At 35.0% G+C, this 19,997-nt stretch overlaps 1 protein-coding gene across 2 annotated transcripts; it reads right to left on the reverse strand.

Moving 5' to 3' along the window:
- Positions 1-268: 268 nt before the first annotated feature.
- LOC127422363 (sodium channel subunit beta-3-like) lies at positions 269-19,846 on the reverse strand. 2 transcript variants are annotated; one of them, XM_051665828.1, is made up of 7 exons: positions 19,714-19,846; positions 11,425-11,523; positions 8,530-8,693; positions 8,193-8,427; positions 5,603-5,741; positions 2,714-2,796; positions 269-1,651 (listed from the first exon to the last, which is right to left on the reverse strand). In XM_051665828.1, exons 2-6 carry the CDS (start codon positions 11,477-11,479, stop codon positions 2,733-2,735), a joined length of 657 nt encoding a protein of 218 aa, XP_051521788.1. In that variant the 5' UTR covers positions 11,480-11,523; positions 19,714-19,846; the 3' UTR covers positions 269-1,651; positions 2,714-2,732. The 2 variants fall into 2 exon arrangements, with proteins under 2 accessions (XP_051521788.1, XP_051521789.1); XM_051665829.1 differs by lacking the exon at positions 19,714-19,846 and adding an exon at positions 11,874-12,263.
- Between the last annotated feature and the right edge of the window lie 151 nt (positions 19,847-19,997).

A 19,997-nucleotide genomic window follows, 5' to 3' on the forward strand; every position in this document is an offset into this window, starting at 1 on the left:
GTAATACATTCACTGATGCTACTACTATATAGTATAGTTTATGGTAAGTGTTCAGTATCTACAAAACTGGCTGCACCTGCACTGTGGTAAATGACTGAAATGTTGAATATCTTTTTTTATCGCTGTTAAAAAAAATAAAATTTAAAAAAATTTAAAAAAATTTGTTTAAATTTAAAATACATTTTATTCCTTTTCTTCTTTTGGACCAAAATGTCTCATAAGTGTTGGTTGAGGAATAAACCGTCCCAAAATAATGAGCAGTCAAACATTTTTGTAATGCATTGCCTTAGTTTAATAGTATATGTCAAGCTTTCACAAGTGATGAGTAGCTCCAGTTTAACAGGTCAGAGCAAGCATAGAATTTACTGTGGCAATGGCCTATATAAAACAATGCAAAACGCCAAGTTAACATAGACAGAATTATGCACCACCATCTTATTTGGGAAAAAATACTTTAAATATTCAAATGTATAAATTTATAACAGAATACCAGTGAGAAAAAGGAAATATAAACACATAGTACAGCAAAAAGTCAAGTGCTATCTTAACATCTGAATTTACTGTGTTACTATATTTGATGTGTAGGAGACGTCAAACACAGTCACACAAAAAATCTAATATATTGAAAGAATTAATAGGTGAAATGCACTACATGCATACATGTAATGTATATTAGGGATACTTGTGTTTGCACTCTAGCTGTTCACAGTTAATTCTTAATGAATCTGTGAAATTATATAGAAAGTGTTTAAAGTGTATACAGTGATAGCACACTTTTCTTCGAAAGATCCCACCATTGCAGTTAAACATTCCTAAGCACTAATCAATATCAACAGATTGTGGCTTCTGTGCAAAATGGGAAGCATTCAGTGGAATATTTTAATGTTTACACCATTCAAACTAGTGATATTTATAATCTCAGGCACTTTCAATAAAGTTGCAAAATCCTTCTAAATGCGATTGTCTGCAATGTCCAATGCAAAGTAAAAGCAAATCACACCATGTGTTTCCTATCACACAAAAAGCATATTCTGTACACAGTATGAACTCATTACAGTTGTTTGCCTGCCAAAGTTTCACATATTATTGATTACAAAGTAGCAAAGCTGATTGACTTCAAAGCTTTTCTGAAAAATAAAAACCAAACATAACAAAAAATACTATAATGATATTCATTTGATAGAAAACACAACAATAAAAACCAGTTCTAATCAGAATCCAGACTATTTTTTATTTTTATTTTTATTTTTTTATCTATTTCTATCAAAAGAGTAAGAATAGTGTATACTAAAGAGGGAAAGGCTTACTTAGGCATTCTGACCATTCTGACTGACATCTGATCCAGAAAAGTGCGTGTATAGGCAGTATGATAGCTTTTCAGCTCTTGTTTGCTGTATTTGTGACTCTGCTAAGGCAAAAGTTGAGAATGTCCTTATCAGTCTCTGAGATTATTAGATTTGTGTAACTGTGGAGCTCCACTGAGACAGAGGGACATAATGAACCAGTTGAGAGTTTGTTTCACACATCACATGATCAAGACAAGAGGGATTTGATTTGGCAGGTTTCCTGGTTTCTCAGAGCAGCTCTGGGGAGTTTTTGAACATGACCGGCTCTTGTCTCCATTTTACTTGCTATTAAGACTCATCAGAACCTGTAACAGAAAGCAATGTCCCTAATTTGTTAATCTACATAAATCCTAATGCACAACAACTAATGATGTTATCTATAAAAATGCAGCTATCCAAAAAAATAAAAATAAACATTATAAAATACATAAAAACATTGATTTGTGATACAAAAGTATGTCTAGAATTTTAATTATGTTCCACATTAATACATTATCTGCTCTTCAACACAAAATTATGTTTCTAGAACATTCTACACTATTCTCCACCAGAAGAGGATGCATATTATATAACACCAATCAAATACACTTCTCAAATTACAAATCACTCCAGTACTGGTAAAACATATCAGATAAGATTGCAGAAAGCTGTATAGAAAAAACAAGAAACAAAAAATTCAACTTGTATCATATCTACACTTTCTCATTTAATTTTCACAGCAAAAAAAAAAAAAAAAAAAAAAAAAAAATATATATATATATATATATATTATTGATCAATTATTTTGTCTTGTTTTCTGGTAAAACTGTCTAAACATCTTTAAAACAGGATATATTTACTCAAGAAAAAAAATTGCATGAAAAATGTATTAATCAATCATGAATTAAGTTTTTAATTTTGGGTTAACTGTCACTTTATGTTATGCCAATGGATGCCTAATTATCTTTTTACTAAGAAAGTTTAGAAGTTTTTTTTTTTCTTTTTTTTCTTCTGGAAAACAAGACCAATATGATTAACAAAATTATTTTGCAGTGTTAAACAATAAACAATAAACCATCGAGCAAGGAGTTTACAGAGAGAACAAACCATGACCTCAGCATTGCAGCTGCTTTCTGCTGTACTTTACCTCTCATCTAATTATCTGTAGATGAGATTAGCTGAGGTTAGTAACTGGTGGACAGATATTGCAATGAACAGAAGAGTAGCATGTTGTTAAGTGGATGGGAATGGAGCTCCGGTTAATGCAGTGTTAAGAGAGGATATGGACAAGAAAAGAGAGAAGCAGATGATGGTGTTCTAGTCAGCTACTCATGATGAGCGGAGTTTTGTTGATGATGTTTCTAATCGAGAGGTAAATTTCAAAATACCGTAAATGGTGTGAGACGTTTATTCCATTACAGCAGGGCCTGGGTTCTCTTTATTTTCAGAGGGAATGGCTAAGTAGTCTGTCCTGTAGACACATGGGTACACAAAAGAAAAAATACAAAACTGAGGAATTCAGGCTGCACTGCTGCACGCGTTACTTAGGGATCCTTCAGCAAAGTAGCAGTCACTTCAGGACAACTCTCACCAAATTAAAGGAATAGTTCAACCAAAAATGAAAATTCTGTCATTATTTACTCACCCTTATGTAGTTCAAAACACATATGCCGTTTTTTTCTACTTGGAACTTAAAAGGAACATTTTTAAGAATTTTTGCATATTTACCATACAAGGACAATTTATAGTGGTCCAAAAAGGCCACAAAGCACTTAAATAGTAGTGCATGTGACATCCTCTATATTACAAGTCTTCTGAACCCACACATAGCATTGAGTGAGGAACAGACTAAAATTGAAGTTATTATTCACTGATAATCTTCCCCCATATCAGACTGATACAGAGTTTAACTGGCTCAATTATCAGGTCTCAACGGAGCTCTAGTGAACAGTTCATAATCTTCTATAGTGAAAATTATCAGTGAATAATGATTTACATTTCTGACTGTTCCTCATACAGACTATCGAACTGCATGACCTAGAAGACTTGGAATATAACACACAGGTCATATGACTAGTTTTATGGTGCTTTTTGGAGTTCGTTTGTTTGCGCTTGACAAACATGGTTACTATAACCTGTTATTGTAAGGAAAATAGCTGTGTGAAGATTCTTCAAAATTATCCTTGTGTTCCACTGGAAGAATGACAGCATACAGGTTTAGAACAATATAATGACACAAATTTTCATTTTTGGGTAGAATTTCAGAAGCTGAAGTTTGGGGTCTCCATGTTTTCTTCTGCAGGGAATTCAAGGTAAGGTGAGGGCATAAAAGACAGCAAAAAAGTTGCATATTTATAAGACTGACAAACAGATCAACAAGAAATGACCAACAACTGTAAGCTATGGAAAGAAGTTGCAGGAAGAAAATAGAGGACTAAAATGGCCCAACGCTGTGTCAAGTGACAGTTAAAAATCAATGAATATCAGTTTGGAATCTGATTATAACCGGTACTGTAGCCTGGAGGGGAACCACTTTGTTTCTTGTCTGCATTACATGACTTATATGATTAGGCCACACTAATTCAACATTTAAAGCACTTATGGATGCATTACCCATGTGTGTGTGTGTGTGTGTGTGTGTGTGTGGGTGGGGGGGCAGGTTTAAGTGGTTTACGAGGACTTTTTTTTAGGCTATAAACTGGTAATTACAAGGGTATTATGCTATAAATGTGGTTTATGAGGATATTTCAAGTGTCCCCATAATTCAAATCACTTAAAAATCACACTAAATGATGTTTTATTGAAAATGTAAAAATGCAGAAAGTTTTTTGTGAGGGTTAGGTTTAGGGGATAGAATCTATAGTTTGTACAATATAAAAATCATTATGTCTATGGAGAGTCCTCATAATGATAGCTGCACCAACGTGTGTGTGTGTGTGTGTGTGTGTGTGTGTTTGTGTCCTTGCGTGTGATTGTTTGTGTTGTGCCGGTGTGTACCGTATGTGTGCTTGCATGTCTACCATGCATTCATAAAACTCAATCTTCAGAACACAGCTTTAACTTCATCACTAATGATTTACTTTCAAATTTATTGATGGAATGTCAAGTTTAGTGCATGCCATCCCCTAGTAAGAACATGTTTATCCACCTGTCAAGCTGTGTAAGTGATCCAGCATCAGCAATTTACTGGACCTACAGTAAATGGGCCCCTTTCTCAGAAGATTACTACTGAGTACTACCTATAAACTCTACGTTTATAGGCCTTAAAGTAATATTCCGGGTTCAGTACAAGTTAAGCTCAATCGACAGCATTTGTGGCATAATGCTGATTACCACAAAAATTTATTTCGAATTGTCCCTCCTTTTCTTTCAAAAAAGCAAAAATGGAAGTTACAATGAAGTGCTTACAATGGAAGTGAATGGGGACAATTTTTGGAGGAATTAAAGGCAGAAATGAGAAGATTATAATTTTATAAAAGCACTTACATTAATTCTTCTGTTAAAACTTGTGTATTATTTGAGCTGTAAAATTGTTTAAATTGTCAATTTAACAGTCATTTTGGGGTTTGTTGACATTACATCATCATGGCAATGGAGTTGTAAAATTGGCTATAACTTTACACAGAAAAGGTTAGTAAATTATTTGATCGCACTAAAATCATGTTAACATGCATACTGTTTGTGTCTTGTGGCTATACATTCAAAATAGTGAGTATTTTAACGTTTACAGATAGGCTCCATTTACTTCCATTATAAGTGCCTCACTGGAATTCAGATTTTTCTTTTTTTTAAAGGAGGGACGAGTGAAAATTAATTTGTGGTAATCAACATTATGCCACAAATTCTGTCAATTGAGCTTTACTTGTATTGAACCCGGAATATTCCTTTAATCAGAGTAAACTAGGGACAGAGTAGACTTGGGATAAAAGAACTGTTCAGCAGACAACACATTGAAAATTTGTCCTTCCAAAATATTTCCAATGAGCAAAAAACTGGATGCATCAAATTAAATGTAGTGTCTACTCTCACTAAGGTCTACTGATCTTTCTATGGGAATTTCTAATAACTTAATACATTTAAAATGCAATACAACATAGCATATGTTTAACCTTTTGGACTATGTCTTGTTTAAAGTTCAGTATTTTGTGGCAACTGCTAAATGCATAAAATTATCATGAATTATCATTTTTATAGTTTTCATTTCAATGTTAAACACGTTTTAGTAACACTTGTGAATTTAGAACATGAGCCAAGACACATGCAAATGCAATACTCACGCATTATCCTGCGCCTGCTCATCAGATTTGGAGATCTTGCTGTAGCAGTAAATCATCTCCACCAGCAACCAGAACGTGAGGAACACCAGAAGAACATACATCATGATCTCTGAATACAGAGCTGTGGTGTCTTGACTTGCTGAGAAAAGGATTAATTCATGTTTTTTATTAAATAATTCATTCAGAAAGTGAGTTTAAGTCTCAAGTGTGCTGGTTTGGATGAGGGCAAAAGTCCAGAATGCATGATCATGGCAAGTCAGAATATAGCTATACACTATAAATGCATTAATTTATATTATAACTGTAATGTGCTAGGATAGATTTGTTCACAGCTATTTCAAGTCACCAGGAATTATAACTGTCAGTCATACATGGGGCGCAATTACTTTAAATCTTGCTTTGCATCATTGATACATTTTTATTTGGTGCAATGAGAGATGTATTTATTTTATATAGAATGACAGCAATTTTAGACACTTTTTGTTTTTGTTATATGATCAAAACGAGAAGACTGAATAAGCATACTTGGAAAACTCAGCTGCTGACAAATATTCACCTAAAATTAAAGGTGTTGCGTAATTAGCATTAATCCTAAATTTAACATAAATTGAGAAAATATTTATGTCAGCAAAAGTCAGTTCATTAGGTAGAAGTAGGTGCTCTAAGATTTGATAATTTAATATTCCTGCCTGTCCCATGAGATACAGTGCAGTAAATATTTTGCATGCAAACACAAAACCACCCAACAACACATCCATGCTCAGATATTTCACAGCAACTTTTCCATGGAGGACAATGAGACTCGAAGTTGGAATGACATACTGCAAGTAATCTCAACACAGATTAATTGTGTGTTCAGTGGTTCTCAGCTTTACCCTCTTCAGAGAAGAACAGTATTGTTATAAAGCCAAGATCCTTCCACACTAAAGATAAAAGGTCAACAGAAAAGACATTAACTGTTCTGCTTTCCTTTTTTAAATTAGCTACAGTCTGTTCTGCATTCTGAAAAGGTGAGAACCACTACTGGTACATCAATGCCAGTGCAGTGAATGTGACATTTCAGAAGAAAAACAAATGAATCTCCCATGTAATAAAAGTAATTATGATTAATTTCTTACAATTGCCAAAAAGGTCATTTGATGGCATTATAAATACTGGATTTATGCCTCATGCACTGCAGTGAATAGGACTAAAATGACATGGAATGTAAAAGCAGAGTTGTACTATAAGTTTGTGGTTGTGGAAGGCCAGTTGCAACTCAAAATATCTTCTAAACCCACCACTTAAATACAACGTTGTCTATTTCTATCTGTGAATCAAGAAACTCATAGTAGACATGCAGATAGAGATAATGTATTGTGGTTGCATGATTAAATATTGACAAATATACATTAGATAAAGTATATTCGAAGAGTGAGAGGAAGTACTCTGCATTTAGCAATCAAAGGCATCCAGAGAACAGTATACAAACCAGAATATTTACATTACCCCTTACAACAGATAGAGAGGTAATTGGTTGGTTAGATAAAACCCATCCCATGAAAACAACTTCCTGCCTTCCAATAAGTAAGCTTATAAAGCAATAAAAACAGAACAAAACAGAACACACAAATATATGTCAGGACACAGATGAAGAGGTCAAAAGTATCAAATTTCTCAAGTTACTCTGAGAACAATGAAGATGGCCTACAGCACAACCATCTAAATCACAGTAAGAACTAGATGAGTATTTAAATTACAGCATTAGGGGCCATTCAGACAGAATGCAGATTCTTGCACTAATAAAGCTAGAAACAGTGCAACATACAGTATATATTAGAACTAAGGAGTTTCGAGACACGCTTTTATAAGTTTGAGCTCTTTTCAACCTAAAAAGTCATCTTAAAAACGTGGTACTTCTGTGCGAGATGCTAAAAACAGCATGATGCGGTGTAACAGTCAAAGACGTCTGCGGCGCATGGTTACTTAAAAACAATGGAAAAACAGCAAAGATGGATGCAAAACCATATTCATTGTGAACAGCCCCCTAACCTCACCCCAGAACTTCTTCTTGTGTTAAAAAAGCTAGACAAAACACAACAAATGGAACAGAATGTACATTTTTTAAAAGTTGCAGTTCTTTTTAGTTTTTAACTAAACAGTGAAACATGGCGCAATGGTCAAAGACAAATTTATATTTTTTTACGGATGCAAAAACATGGTCGGGCTGTGCAGACAAAACTCATTCTTGCGTAATAAAAAAAATAGAGGTAGCGCCACAAATATAACAGTTTGTAAAAGGCAGTTTCTAAAAGTAATTTTTTTATGGTTGCAAAGAAAACCAATGGAAAAACAGTGCAGACAGATGCAAAAATGTGGGCCCAGTAGAGGCTGTTCAGACAGTAAAAAAAAGCTAGACACATCACAACAAATAAAACAGATTGCAGGTGTCTCGAGACCTTTGAGCATCGCAATGGTCAAAGACGTCCGTCTATCGTATGTTTACTTAGAAGAATTATTTTTAAAAAAAACATTGCAGAGGGATGCAAATATGCAAATATTTTTGTGAATGGCCCCATAGGAAGTTGCGGCTGTGAGGACACTCACTTACCTTTTTCTTTGACCTCCAGTTTGATTTCGATTGTCTTTGTGGCAGAAGGCATGAATGAATCAAACTCAAAGAGGCGGAATACCACACATTCGTATTTGCCAGTGTCATTTAAATTGACCTTTTGGATGACAATGGAGACATCCTGTAGGTCCTTGCTGCCATTCCATGCCAAACGACCCCTCCAGTACTCTTCTATATCCTCTGGCTCCCGTGGGTTACCATCGTACTGATAGATCTGAGGAGGGGAGATGATTATGGATCAGAGATAATAGTCCTTTTAAGCACAGTACAAACTAATGTGTCTTTTTTCAAAAAATAAGCTAAGAGGTAAACTCACAAGCACTCTTCTGTCATCTGGACCGATGTAGAACCAATTCACTCTGGTTATCGCAGCGATCTCCTCTCGTTTCATGCAGTAGATGCAGGTTAACTTCATATAATTCCCTACAACGGCCTCTGTGTCGGATGGCACGTCCACACACACTGGCCAGCCCTCCTGCACTGCAGAAAAGACAGAGAGTATTACTACACCCACAAACAAACACACTTTTACACACTTTTCCCTTCACACAAAAATCTAAATACATCAAATCTACCATGACAATAAACAGTAGAGCTGTGTAATCTGAATTAGTGCCAGATCAAAAATTACCAAATATTGATAAATAACTCATTTTAGTCCTCACTCTGTTCAAATGTATTCTAGCAGAGTGTTTATTGTGTTATGATACCCTGTGCACTATTTACAGACACTTTTTTATTAAGTATTTATTTTACATTATTGGTAACATCCATAGTTTTTCCCCCTGAAGAATTCATTTCAATTCATTAATTCAAATGAAGTATATGTGAGATTTTATATACAGTACAAAAAAAAAAATCTGACACATATAGGAAAAAATTGCCCTTAACCTTGTGCGACCCTGCATACACATGCGTGTACGTGGTATTTTGGCTTCACTATACACAATGCATTTAAATTACTTTAAACAGACTGAATACTGTTCATAACACTTTATTTAAGGATTAAATTTCTGACATGACACAACAGCATGGCGCCGATTTCTGTGAAGCGCTTCTACGGGCACAGAGCCAACAAAAGTGCTTCTGGTAAGAAACCTCTTCAAGTTTTTTCATTGAAAACTGTTTGGGTGTAAGAGTTGCATCTCTAGATTTGTTTGATATGCCCCTTTAAAAAAACTCACACGTGTATTGTGGGACATTATTCCCACAAAAGTTGAAAAAACATGTTAGTTATTTTGAATAGCTTTCCACATGAACAAATATGTGGGTTATTTTGCTTCATTTTAATATAAATTTTGTTATATTTTATTTAATTACTTTACAATACGATTCTATTCATTAACATTGGTAAACACATTCCTATATATTTACTTTCATATTCAGAATCAATGGGTTCAACCAAAAGCTAAAAAAAATTATTTCCGAGGCTTTATATGGAGCTGAATTTCAAACTTTTCTGAGACCAGTGCAGACAATCAGCACAATGAAGTCATTCACGAGTTAGGGAGCAAGGGGATATCCTACAGCTTTCTATAAGTCCATTCACTCCTAAAATCAGACGAAAAGGTTCAGTTTCAGGCTGCAGATGATGTTTGGACCACTCAACATGTTTGGCAGACATGGGACAATGGTAATCAGTGTATAGATTCAGAATTTATCATGCTAAATTGTATTTGAATATGGTTGGCAGTGATTGAATGATGCTGGACATTACTTTGAATCAGAACTATTTAATCAGCTTTACAGAAAATCACCTGAGACCATGTCTTGCTTGGCCCTTAGAGTGAAGGGTTAACATGTTTCGAAAAATGTAGCTTCAATCTTTCTGGAGGTCAGTTAAATCTGAGGCAGAAATTTATCAAGGGAGCACCAGAGAGACAGTGAGAAAGAGAAAGAGAGAGAGAGAGAGAGAGAGAGAGAGAGATCATTATCCATTACAAGCCCCAATTCCAGAAAGAGATCCATTTGAGCTCGTCTCCCCATCCTCACATTCACAGCAGACCTGACCACTGGTCAGACAAAAATACACATTATACTCACTGCTGCAGACACGTGTTCGGTACTGTCATCAGAGTACGCCCAATTGAAGAGGGCTCAATGATGTGAAGATTAAAACATGTTCTGGAGTGTTCGCCTGACTATGAACATAACCTCTTTGCTATTGTTGAAATGGAGACCATATTACATAACTTTCAGCCTCTAGCACAGGCTGTCAACACTAATCATGTCTTTGCCTTATAAAAAGTGATATGGGCCTATGTAATTTGGAACACAAGAGCCCAGAAGTGTAGCTGATGTATAATAATGACATCCATTTTGCCAGTATTAAGAGACTGTGAACTTGTGGCAGAGGAAAACTGATTTCCTTTCATTTTAAATCTTTATATATATATTAGAGAGAGAGAGAGAGAGAGAGAGAGAGAGAGAGAGAGAGAGAGAGAGAGACCCTAGGTCATTAGAGACCCTAGGTGTGTAATAGTGTCGATTTTTTTTTTTTTTTTTTTTTGCACTTCCATAAATGATATTTTTATGATTATTTCATAACTATATAAGTTTACTATCACAGGATATCTATTTCTTTGTTTATTTCAAGAGAAATAAGTACTATATTCATACAAATAAATACAATATCACATTGATTTTCTGTACAACAATAAACAACAATGGTGAATTATCAGTATTACATATGCGTGAACACATACATATTATACATGTTATTTCTTACTCAAGGTGGAACAGAATTTTATTCTATTACTTTCTAATTGTCTTGAAAATATTTGGAAAGTTTTACACTATCTGGGCATTTTGTAGATACATTTGTGATAGATATCCGTGCTGGGTCTCTAAAGACCTGAATATGTAAGAGTGGTGAAATTCCCATTAATTTAAGTGTTAAACTTGTGCATTAGTTCACATACGGTTTTAGTCCTATGACATGTTTTAGTACACACACACACACATACACACACACACACACACACAAACTAGTATGCTTGTCAAAATTATTGGTTTATACGTTGTATTTTTATAATGTATTGCTGAATAAAAAAAGACCCAATTTTTGCACAGCACACTCTAAATATCACTATTTTGTAACACGTTTGTTAATTTCGTTAATTTTGTCTTCCAGTACAATAACACTCTGAAAAGAAAAGCACAAATATCTTTTATCAGTCACATTAGACATTAAAAAGTCCACAACACTTACCAGCAAAAATGTACAGCAATAGCAAACGCAACGCAACCCTCATCCGAGCTGCCATGCTGGGAGTTTTAATAACAGGGCGGCGTCCCAGATCGAGTCTTCCTGTTCGCAAAGAGATAAAAGAAAGATGAGAAATCACTGTAAATTCGACCATAACTCGCTTTTAAAGGGTTTATATGTCTATATGCGGGACAATAAATGACTATAATTTATGTGAATGTCATCCGCGCCTCACTGATATATGATGAGTTCATCAGCACCACGGACAGCGCCCAGTCAAGATCAAACTAGAGATTATATTCTGTTTTTAACATGCAAACTACAAATAACCGTGAAACAACTCGGATGTTTACATTTAACTCAGCTTTTTAAACTCAGACTTCGGGATAAATGTTTTCATGTTTTGTTTTTTTTTTTTTTTTTTTTTTAAAGAAAAGTTTGACTGTTCTTACCGAGATCGAAACATCCAGTCAGTCTGTAAATAACACGCGCCGTTACTCAAAATAAACGCGTGCGCTCTTTTTCCATGGCGATTCTCGTGAATCAAAGGTGCAAACAAAAGACCTGTGGATTCCTAACGATTCCTAAAGAAATCCAACCCCTCCGAATCAATCTGTTTAAATAGAAGCGTTTCCTTTTCCATCCACATGAGTAGTACAGATGCTCCACTGCAAACCTGCGCCCTCCGTAGCTGAGAATAACAGCCGCCTGTCTTTGTTTTCTTACTAAGTATCCACCTACTCATGACAGACATGCAGTGCGCGTGCGCCACTCTGTCTACTGTCAAACTCGCTTCCACTATGAAGGTGTCATAGAGGGGTTACACTGAACGTATTTACTTAATAATTTAAGAGTCCTTGAAAAGCAATAACAAATGTATGTTTATTTAAACAAATTATACAAATTATTAAATTATGTATTCACTGTGAAAAGATAAAAGCTTTCCCTGTCAGTTGAGCAAATTGTTTTCCAATCAGCGTTTAATGGGCTGTGTATCATTTCTAAAAGTCATCTTCAAGTGTGGTTTAACCCCTATGTTCTGTTGAAATTCACTTTAAAGCACGTTTTTTTTTTTTATGTGGGGTACCAGAGACCCCAATGCTGTATGTGTAAAAAAAAAAAAAAAAAATAGTAATTTCGAGACTCACCTGATATTTTCTTTTCAAATGATTTCATATGTTTCTCTGACCTAATCAAAAAGTAGTAGACAGATATTACAGAATCTTCATCCCTCTATTTTAGCTTGCACTTTTAGAAAGGTGGTTGTTATCCAGGAACATTGGTTCTGTTTGGGGTCAAACTGACCCTAGCATAAACACATTGTAGAAAAAGACAATAAAGCAAATCAAAGTAAAACATTTGGAAGGACTGCACTTTTACAGTGTGTACACCAAACAGATTTTTTTTTTCATTTTTTTATTTATTTATTTTTTACATAATTAATACTGTATAATGTGTTATCAACTTGACATTTTGCTTTAAATCAGTTCTCATAAGATTAGAAGTCATAAAGTATCAAACTGATACTTCAGTGTTAATTATGTTTTTTGACAGGACAAAAGGGCCTTACCAAAGGAGCAACAGTTATATGAGCAACCTACTTAACCTTGTGCGACTCCATGTACACATGCGTGGACGTTGCATTTTGGTTTCACTATGTGCAACTCATAAGTTAAATTAATGTAAACTGACTGATCTAAGTTCAAAAGACTCTAGGCTGTCAGTAAAGGGTTACATTTTCGACGTACGGAGTCATGCGACAAAACAACATGGCACGATCACAGCAGAGTTTGTCTTTGGGAGAAATGGCAACAAAACTACATCTGGTAATAAACCTAATTTAGTTTTTATATTGAAACCTGTTTGAGTGAAATTAATAGTCTCTAGTTTCATCCAATATGGCATTTTTAAAATTTGAGCGATTTATCGCGAACACCACGCTGCTAAGCACAATGTACACGAATGTATACAATAGCACAAGGTTTTCATTAGAAATCCTATATTTACTGTGTATTTTCACATTGAGAAACAAGAATGCTTTCAGAGGCTTTATATGGAGTTAGGATGAAAATACGGTGCATTTAAAATTATTCTGAGACCAGTGCAGACAGACCGCACACTGGAAGTTAAGTCATTCACTAAATAGGGAGCAAGGGATCATCCTATATTTTTCCAATTAATCCAAGTACATTCAATCCAATTTTCTTATAAAAAGTTCAAATTCAGGCTGTAGATGATGTTTGAACCACTCAATATGGTTTGCAGACATGGGACAATGGTAATCAGTACTTAGATTCAGAATTTATAATGTATAATTTTATTTTCACATGGTTGGCAGTGACTGGATGTTGATGAACATTACTTGTATCAGAATTAATTATGCTAATATCTGATTGTTAAAATGCTTCAGCACTGGCTATCACTTGTTTGCTTGACAGTGCAACAAGAGAACATTGAGATTTTGTTGCCAAAGTAGAAAAAAAAAATAAATAAATAAAATTGTAACATAAGTCAAATAATTTAAATAGTTAAATAGTTTTTTATTTGTGCTTTTACCAATACACATTGTTCCACAGTAGCTTTACAGAAAATCAGCTGTAATGTCTGTAACATCTCAATAACATGAATAACCAACACCCCTGACAACATAATCAATTTGACAAAATAAAGAAAATCTGACTTTCTATAGCTTGGTGTTATTTTAAATTTCACAACTTAGTCCCACTGTCCACAGATATAGACATCAATTTGTAGGATTTTTTTTATTTTTTATTTTATTTTTTTTTTTGCATGTTTATTAGGTGCTACTAGTTACAAATTAAAAAGTTATAAAATAAACAAGCAGCCCTTTTACATTCTTATCATATTTTTAACTACTCACATATGATAAACACATATTGGATCAGAATATTCAGGGCACTCATGCCTAATGTGTGATTAGTTCATATAGACAACAGTGGAGTCTGAGTGACCTCATGTCAGTAATGTATGCAACAGAGAGAGAGACAGATGCTAGCATGAAGCTCAATCAGAGCCCACAAATTTAATACAGATCACTGAGCTGTACATTAGCATCCAGTCTCAGCTCCTGTGTCCAGCAGTAGCAGCATCCCTCCACTCATAAACACGGATTCAAACAAATAAGGGATTCATCAGAACTGGAGAGAATTGCACATTGAGCTGAATGCATCTGCATGCTTCAATTGTCTCTGCTCAAGATCAGCAGTTCAGTGTTCAAACCCACACACTGGTCCTACTTAACCTTTGCGTGGTCGTTGAAAGCAGCTTCATTGCAATTACTGCTATTATGTGAGTCACACTGACTTTAAACTTCCCAGTTTGCAGTTACAATATGGATGACATATGAAGGCACTGATAAATGGAAAATGCAATTTTTGGCTGAAATATGCCACATGTTCAACACCAAAGACAAGCCCTGTAAAATGAAAATGAAAACATAGAACTTGTGGGATAGACTGCATACAATTTAAAATACTTGGTCATAGCATATATAAATAACACACAGAAGGCCAAACGCTTAATAGAAAACATCTAAGAATTTAGAGTTTCCCACATTAATGTAATCCATACCATCTAATATGCATTACTGTACATTTCTGCTTACCATAGCATAGCCCTATGCATCACTGCAAATTCTAGTCCATTCAGCTTTTCTATACAGATAAGATGGATTCCTCTTCTTTACTGTTGGTGCAGATCATTTGTTGGGTTTAGACCTCCAACACAAATGCAAGATTTGTGTCTAATCTTACAATGAGAAAGTCCATGATTTTAGCTGGTGAAAGTAGTAATGTATGGGAAACTCAGTGAAGCTTAGGAGAAATTAAGGATTATGGATTTCATCAGTGGGATTATGCCTTTAATTCTGAGGCTGCTTTATTATGATGACTTCATAGGAAGAGCATATGGCTCACAGACCTAGAATTCAATTTTACACGATACACAGGCCATTTGTGTCCACTAGTCCACTTGTGCCAGCTGCTTTTCAGTCTATTCCCACATACAAAAACAGTTAAAACAACAGTTCAGTTGTGGAACAAAGTGCAAAAAAGCTCACTCTGCTCAGCATTGTGTGTGTAAAGAGCACCATAATAATGATAGCGAGAGTTCTTAGCGAGAGAGATGTTGCCAACAGTTTTGGTCTCAGCACAAACTAAAAATGACAGGCCTGATGGTTGCTATGATGCAGTGAAACCATGGTAACAGAAATGCAAAATGCCAGCATGGAGAGAAAGGTGGAAGATAGAACTGTCAACAATGTCCATCTATTTTTATTGTTAATCTTATTTTTCTCATAAATGCAATACTAAAGCCAAATTAAGGAATCTCAACAAAAAAATCATGCTTAAAGGGGTCATGACATGAAGAATGAATTTTTCCTTGATCTTTTAACATAGAAGAGGTCATTATAGTATAAAAACATACTGTAAGTTTCAGAACTCAAAACATCCTCCTCACTGCAAAAAGTGTATTTGTTGAAACCAAGCTGCCAAAATGACTCATTCTCTATTTCCTCCAAATTGTGATGTCACACTGTGGTAGACATCTGCATCTGACCGCCTCCACAACAATACATAAATGACTGCTTTATCTTATCACTTACATAGCCCGCCCAGTAGTGGTGTGCAGTGAAATGGCAAGGAGAGTGAGCAGGTCAGTCAAGAGCAGAGAGCCAATCGTAACAGTGGGCGTTTACTGTTAAGTCTTAAAGGAGAAGTAGCACCAAAACCGAACGTTTCTGACAGAGGGTCAGAATGAAGGTGTAAAATTACAAATATATGACTTTGTGCAAAAAACTTTACAAATATTATAAGTCAACCTCAAGTAACATTTTAAAATAATAAAAAAAAGGCATGTCATGATCCCTTTAAAGAAATAGCTCACCCAAAACTGAAAATTTGGTCATAAATTACGCATTCAGGTGAAAACTTGCATTGTTTTTAACACTAAACACGTGAGCCACTGTGAACTAGCTTTTCTCATAGTAATCATAAATGTGCAAAGGATGACTTAAATTTCAGGTTGTTCTCACCAAACCTATCATATGCCTTCAGAAGACCTGGAATATGATGCAGGAGTAACAGACTACTTTTATGATATAGCGAAACAAATGGAGCGAAACATTCATTCAAAATTTTCTTTTTGTCTTCAGCACAGAAAGAAAGTTATACTGGTTTGGAACAACATAAGGGTGTGATAGAATTTTCTTTGTGGGGTGAACTGTCCCTTTAATACTGTGTATTCATTGTACATTTCAATCCCAAAGAGATCTCATAATAAAAGAGTGACATTGCAATTAGACCAAAGATCTGAGAGGAAACTGACATACTTTGCCATATAGTGATACTGAGAGGGGATCCCTGCACTACAGCAATAATATATTTGTACGTTTTCTTTGTCTATGATTCCCCTGAAGAGTTATCATAAACCATGACTACTTACAGTATGTACTTGTGAGCTATTTTTAAACATATTATGCATACAAGCCTGCTGAGTTCATACAAAGGTTGCTTCAAAGCACAAAGTCTGTTTTTTAACCTCACAGTGAGATCAGATCATCTCAGGACAAAGCCTTGAGGCAAGCTCTTTGCTTCACAGTCATGCATAATTGTCAGCTCGGGTGGGTAAACCTTTTGTTTCAGTCACTTAGTTTGTGAATAGGTTGCTAAAGTACACTGTAAAAAAATTTTAATTGCATTTTATCCAGCGTATGGGGTATTTTAGTCACAGATTCTATGAAATGTGAATTACTTTCATCTACATAAAAACAGATGTTAAGACCAACAATATTCCGCCAAACGTTGTCCCAGCTAGCCTAACAGGGTTCTCTGAACGAACAGTTAATTTTTTTTGCTGATATGCGAGTTCCCAGCATGCATTGCAACATGAATAAATTACGCGGTTAGTGTTATACAGTAGGCTTATATTATTATTATTTTTTTAATTATTATTATTATTATTATTTTATTTTTTTATTATTATTTTTTTTTTTTTTTTTTTTTTTTGCTGTTTATTGATTTTATGCTATTATTGTTGTTTTTTGTTGCCACTGTTAGTCAGTTATTGTGTGGTAATGGTAGCAGCTCATCTTTTAACTTAATGAGGCTTTTGAACTGTCACTGTTATTGAGAATTGTGTGTTAAGGGTTGAGGTCTCTTGTGTGTCCACACTCACAGAGCACTTTATTAGGAACACTATGGTCCTAATAAAGTGCCAGACATGGTCTTCTGCTGTTGTAGCCCATCGGCCTCAAGATTTGAAGTGTTGTGCATTCTGAGATGCTATTCTGCTCACTACAATTGTACAGAGTGGTTATCTGAGTTACCGTAGCCTTTCTGTCAGCTCGAACCAGTCTGTCCATTCTTCATTTACCGCTTCCATCCGCAGAACTGCCACTGGATGTTTTTTGTTTTTGGCACCATTCCAAATACCACGGTCGAAATCACTGAGGTCACATTTTCTACCCATTCTGATGGTTGATGTGAACATAAACTGAAGCTCCTGACCCGTATCTGCATGATTGTATGCACTGCACTGCTGCCACATGATTGGCTGATTAGATAATCGCATGAATAAGTAGGTTTTTCAGGTGTTCCTTATAAAGTGCTCAGTGAGTGTATGTCAAACAATAGTATTTACTGCCTTGCTAGACATACCTCTTTTCAGAGGCAAAGATTGCAGTTAATTTCATTTACAATTATTTAAATGTTGACAAAATGAAATTTCTCGTATTGTGAATTGATTGTTGGCTGAACTAGAAAATAGCAGTTCTCTCAACTAGAAGTTTTGCATTTGCAATGTTACTAAGGATTATTAAGACAGTTGTTGAGATAACTCAAAAATCTTACTGCATCATGTTGCCTTGATTTTTTTAAGTTTGCTCAACAATTCTTTTTTTTTTAACCATTTATATATAAAGGGTTATTTTTCCAGCAAGTTCATGCTTGATACAGGTGATCAAGATGATGCTCTATTTGAGGAACATGTTGTCTTTAAAAAATTTCAAATAACATTCGATCAAACTTCTTCCATTCTGCTAAAGATATTACATCTTTGGAGGGTTTATGCTTTCAAAATTGAATCCTGTAACAATCAATAATGCATCTTGTAAACCATTTCCATCCTGGAGACCAAAGACAGCCTTAGCACATACCAACATTCCAAAACCTCACATCGCACTACCAAACATCCCAAATACTCCAGCTTTTAAACACCTGGTGCTGAACTATTTCTCAAACCAACCTCTCAATACTGTCACAGTCTGTCTTCATGTTCTTCAAGGATTCTTATTTTGAAGTTTTCCCCTGCACTACATTTCCCAGAATTCACTGCCCTAATCACTTCCATCTGCTCATCGTCATCCTTACCTGCCTTCCATTCCCTCATTAATTTTCTGTGTATAAATAGCCTCTAATTTTGTTCAGTGATTTGTCAGTCCTTGAAGTGTTACGTTAATGAAGTGCTACGTTAGCTATTTTTGTAGTTAGTTTGTAGTGTTTAGCGTTTGTTTCCACTCCAGCAATTATTATTAAAAGATTTAAGGAATCTACTCCTGCATCTCCTCTCTTCCATTCCAGACACCAATGTTACGAATACCTCCAATCTTCTCCAAAATATATCTTCTTCCATTCTCCCCTCTGTCCCATCCGATTATGTCCACTACATAAGACTAATATACTATACTAAGAGTAGTCTTTTGTTACATGTCCAAGTTCTCAACAAATCCTAATAAAACTGCAATCTTTTGCATTAGGCATTGTTATTTATAGCAAGTTAAAAGAAAGAACTTTAAATCGGCTCAATGCATTCCTGGCCCTTTATTTATTGATGTAAGCCAGTGAAAGGAGCCATGTCAAATGAGGGCAGAGATTTCAAGAGATTTGGATGGATTTCAAGATTACTGCATGATTATGTGTTCACACTGTTGGGACTTCAATAAAGTTGACAGTTGGCAGCCTTCATTCATTGACATTATTATTATGTATTTTAGAAATAAAAAGTGTAGTTATCCATTGGTAATTCTGAGAAATCAATCTTGTTTGAAGTTACTGCCTTATACGTGACAGGCTGAAATATGAAGACTGTTGTTTACTACATTTTTTCACCTTAAAAATTTATAAATACAGTTCATAGTTCATACTGTTCTTAATAACATTTCACATTTGTTGTTTACCATGAATCATGAACCAATGAATCTTTTTGGAATATCATAATTTCAATTTGAAATACAAATTACAGTCAACAATATAAATAATAAATGACATCACTTACAGAAGGACGATCCCAACTTATTGGAGACTTATGGATCTTCTATCTAGCCTTTTAGAAGACCAAGGGCACAATATTTACTACAACAAAAACAAAAAAATCTGTGCTGCCTGTAAGCTACACACAGCACAGTAGACTAAAGAAATGAATATGTGTTTATTACACAAGCAAAGTCCTCTCAGGTATTGCAGCTGTCCATTTACAATGAAGAGAGCCAAGACAGAAATAGGCATGGTCACAGCTACCCTATAAAGAAAGCATAACAACTTGTGAATAAATATGTACTG

Source organism: Myxocyprinus asiaticus, chromosome 31, assembly GCF_019703515.2.
Source record: "Myxocyprinus asiaticus isolate MX2 ecotype Aquarium Trade chromosome 31, UBuf_Myxa_2, whole genome shotgun sequence".
NCBI lineage: Eukaryota > Metazoa > Chordata > Actinopteri > Cypriniformes > Catostomidae > Myxocyprinus > Myxocyprinus asiaticus.

Coding starts and splice junctions, on each gene's coding strand:
- LOC127422363 (XM_051665828.1), bottom strand. CDS start 11,479: ATGGCAGCTCGGATGAGGGTTGCGTTGCGTTTGCTATTGCTGTACATT. Junction 8,428..8,529: donor CAGATGACAGAAGAGTGCTT/GTGAGTTTACCT, acceptor TCCCCTCCTCAG/ATCTATCAGTACGATGGTAA. Junction 2,797..5,602: donor GAGCAGGCGCAGGATAATGC/GTGAGTATTGCA, acceptor ATGTGTCTACAG/GACAGACTACTTAGCCATTC.